Below are 1,848 nucleotides of genomic sequence, written 5' to 3'. Positions count from 1 at the left end.
TGGCGACGTGACCAATAAGAAGCGGACAGAGGCCGCCACGCCCTTCCGCCGGATGTGGGGGAGAGCGGAGGGGGCGTAGCCACGAGTGCTGAGCTGCAGCGCCCCCTGCCCGCGCCGGTGCCGCCCAGCGCTGCGCACCAGCACCGCCCAGTGTCGGGTTCCAGCATTGCACACGGTGCCCTGCAATAGCACTGCGCAGTGCTGTGCACAACCGTCCGATGCTTCCCACTACTCTGCATCGTCACCACCCGGAGCCTCCCTGTAACCCCTCCCCCAACCCCTCACCACGTCCAGCAGCAGCCCCAGTGCTGCCCTGTGCCTCCGGATATCCCCTGCCATCCCCACCGCATCCCCCACAAACACCCTTTGTCCCCCTGGGCGTCCTCACCTCCCCCACATCTCCAGTACAGAAACCACACCGCCATCACAGCCAGGCAGGAAAACACCTCTTTTTTCTCCATTTCCACGGCCATGCACCCAAACCCAACGGTGTGGTGGCCATGGGGTGGCCCCTCCCCAGCTCAGACGGTGGCCTCCACTTCGGGGGGCTCGTCCCCCTCCAGCAGGCTGTATGCTGCATGGCTCTGGAAGGGTCTCTGCAGGGGATGCGCCAGCAGCTTGGCCATGCAGTTGTGCAGCTCCACCGCTGGCCCCGTCAGCGTCACCTCGTACCTGTAGTTGGTGCCCTTGGTGTCCAGGCTGCCAAAGAAGGCATACAGCTCCTGAGGGGCAAAGGATGTGGGCAGCAGGGGGGTGGCACAGCGCTGTCTCCCCCCACCCCTTCCATGCACACCTTCCAGCTGGTCTCGTCCTCCTTCTCCTCCGCTCCATTGTGGATGTAGACAACATCAAAGAAGAAATAGGGGCACTGCAGCATCTTCTGCGGGGGGAAAAGCGAGCACGGCTCTGCATGCACCAGCATACAGAAACTGGGTTCAGCCCAGGGGCTGAGGAGGGGGTGGGTCCTTACCTTCATCTGCTCTGACACAGAGAACTGGGGCTGGCAGCCAGGGCGGCCGAGCACCAGGATGGTGCGCACCACGTAGGGTGGTGGGATGGTCTGCACGTTGTCTGTCACCGGCAGCTCGATCTTCTGCTGGCTGCGATGCCATGCTGGGACTGAGCGCCACGCAATGCCCCCCCACCCCAATAACACCCCCCAGGGGCTGCTCTGCGCTGGGAGCTTCCAGCCCTGACTCTCCCCCCAGCGCTGCCTCCCAGCTGTATGGACTCACATGAGGTTGAAGAGCCCATCCAGATCTGCAGTGCGAGGTAAGGAGCAGTGCTGGCACACAGAGCCCTCCCACTCCCCATAACCAAACCCAACACACGCAAGGGATGCAGCAGAATGGGACAAAACTGGGGGCAAAACCTCCAGAAATGCCAGTTGATGGCTGTGGAGGAGCTGCCATCACACCCATGGCACAAACTCGGCTGCACCAGGGGCACCGTGGGTCTCTGCCCTCTGCAGGAATGGACTGGGACCCCTTCCTGCCCCAGTATCAGCGGATACTGAAGGACTTGCAGACGACGGTCTCCAGGTCATAGAGGCAGCTGCAGACCTCACGGGGGTCAGAGGTGAACCCTGAAAGCTGGGAGGGGGCAGGTAAGGGTCACAGAGCCATCCCATCTCCATCCCATCTCCATCCCCATCCCATCCCCATCCCCATCCCCATCCTTATCCCCATCCCCATCCCCATCCTTATCCCCATCCCCATCCCATCCCATCCCCATCCCCATCCTTATCCCCATTCCCATCCCATCCCATCCCCATTTCATCCCCATTTCATCCCCATTTCATCCCCATCCTCATCCCCATCCCATTCCCATCCCCATCCCCATCCCCAT

General features: G+C 62.2%; 1 protein-coding gene across 1 annotated transcript in view; it reads right to left on the bottom strand.

Moving 5' to 3' along the window:
* Positions 1 to 424: 424 nt before the first annotated feature.
* Positions 425 to 1,848, bottom strand: part of BABAM1 (BRISC and BRCA1 A complex member 1) — a 2,564-nt gene continuing 1,140 nt past the window's right edge. Inside the window, 5 exon segments of the mRNA XM_010724989.3 lie at positions 425 to 722; positions 794 to 880; positions 971 to 1,100; positions 1,236 to 1,260; positions 1,514 to 1,592. Coding sequence (XP_010723291.2) covers positions 522 to 722; positions 794 to 880; positions 971 to 1,100; positions 1,236 to 1,260; positions 1,514 to 1,592 — 522 coding nt within the window. The 3' untranslated portion in view covers positions 425 to 521.

This window comes from Meleagris gallopavo, chromosome 30 (assembly GCF_000146605.3).
Source record: "Meleagris gallopavo isolate NT-WF06-2002-E0010 breed Aviagen turkey brand Nicholas breeding stock chromosome 30, Turkey_5.1, whole genome shotgun sequence".
In the NCBI taxonomy this organism is placed as follows: Eukaryota; Metazoa; Chordata; class Aves; order Galliformes; family Phasianidae; genus Meleagris; species Meleagris gallopavo.
The sequence above is the reverse complement of the archived record's forward strand: the minus strand, read 5'-3'. Positions and strand labels throughout refer to the sequence as shown.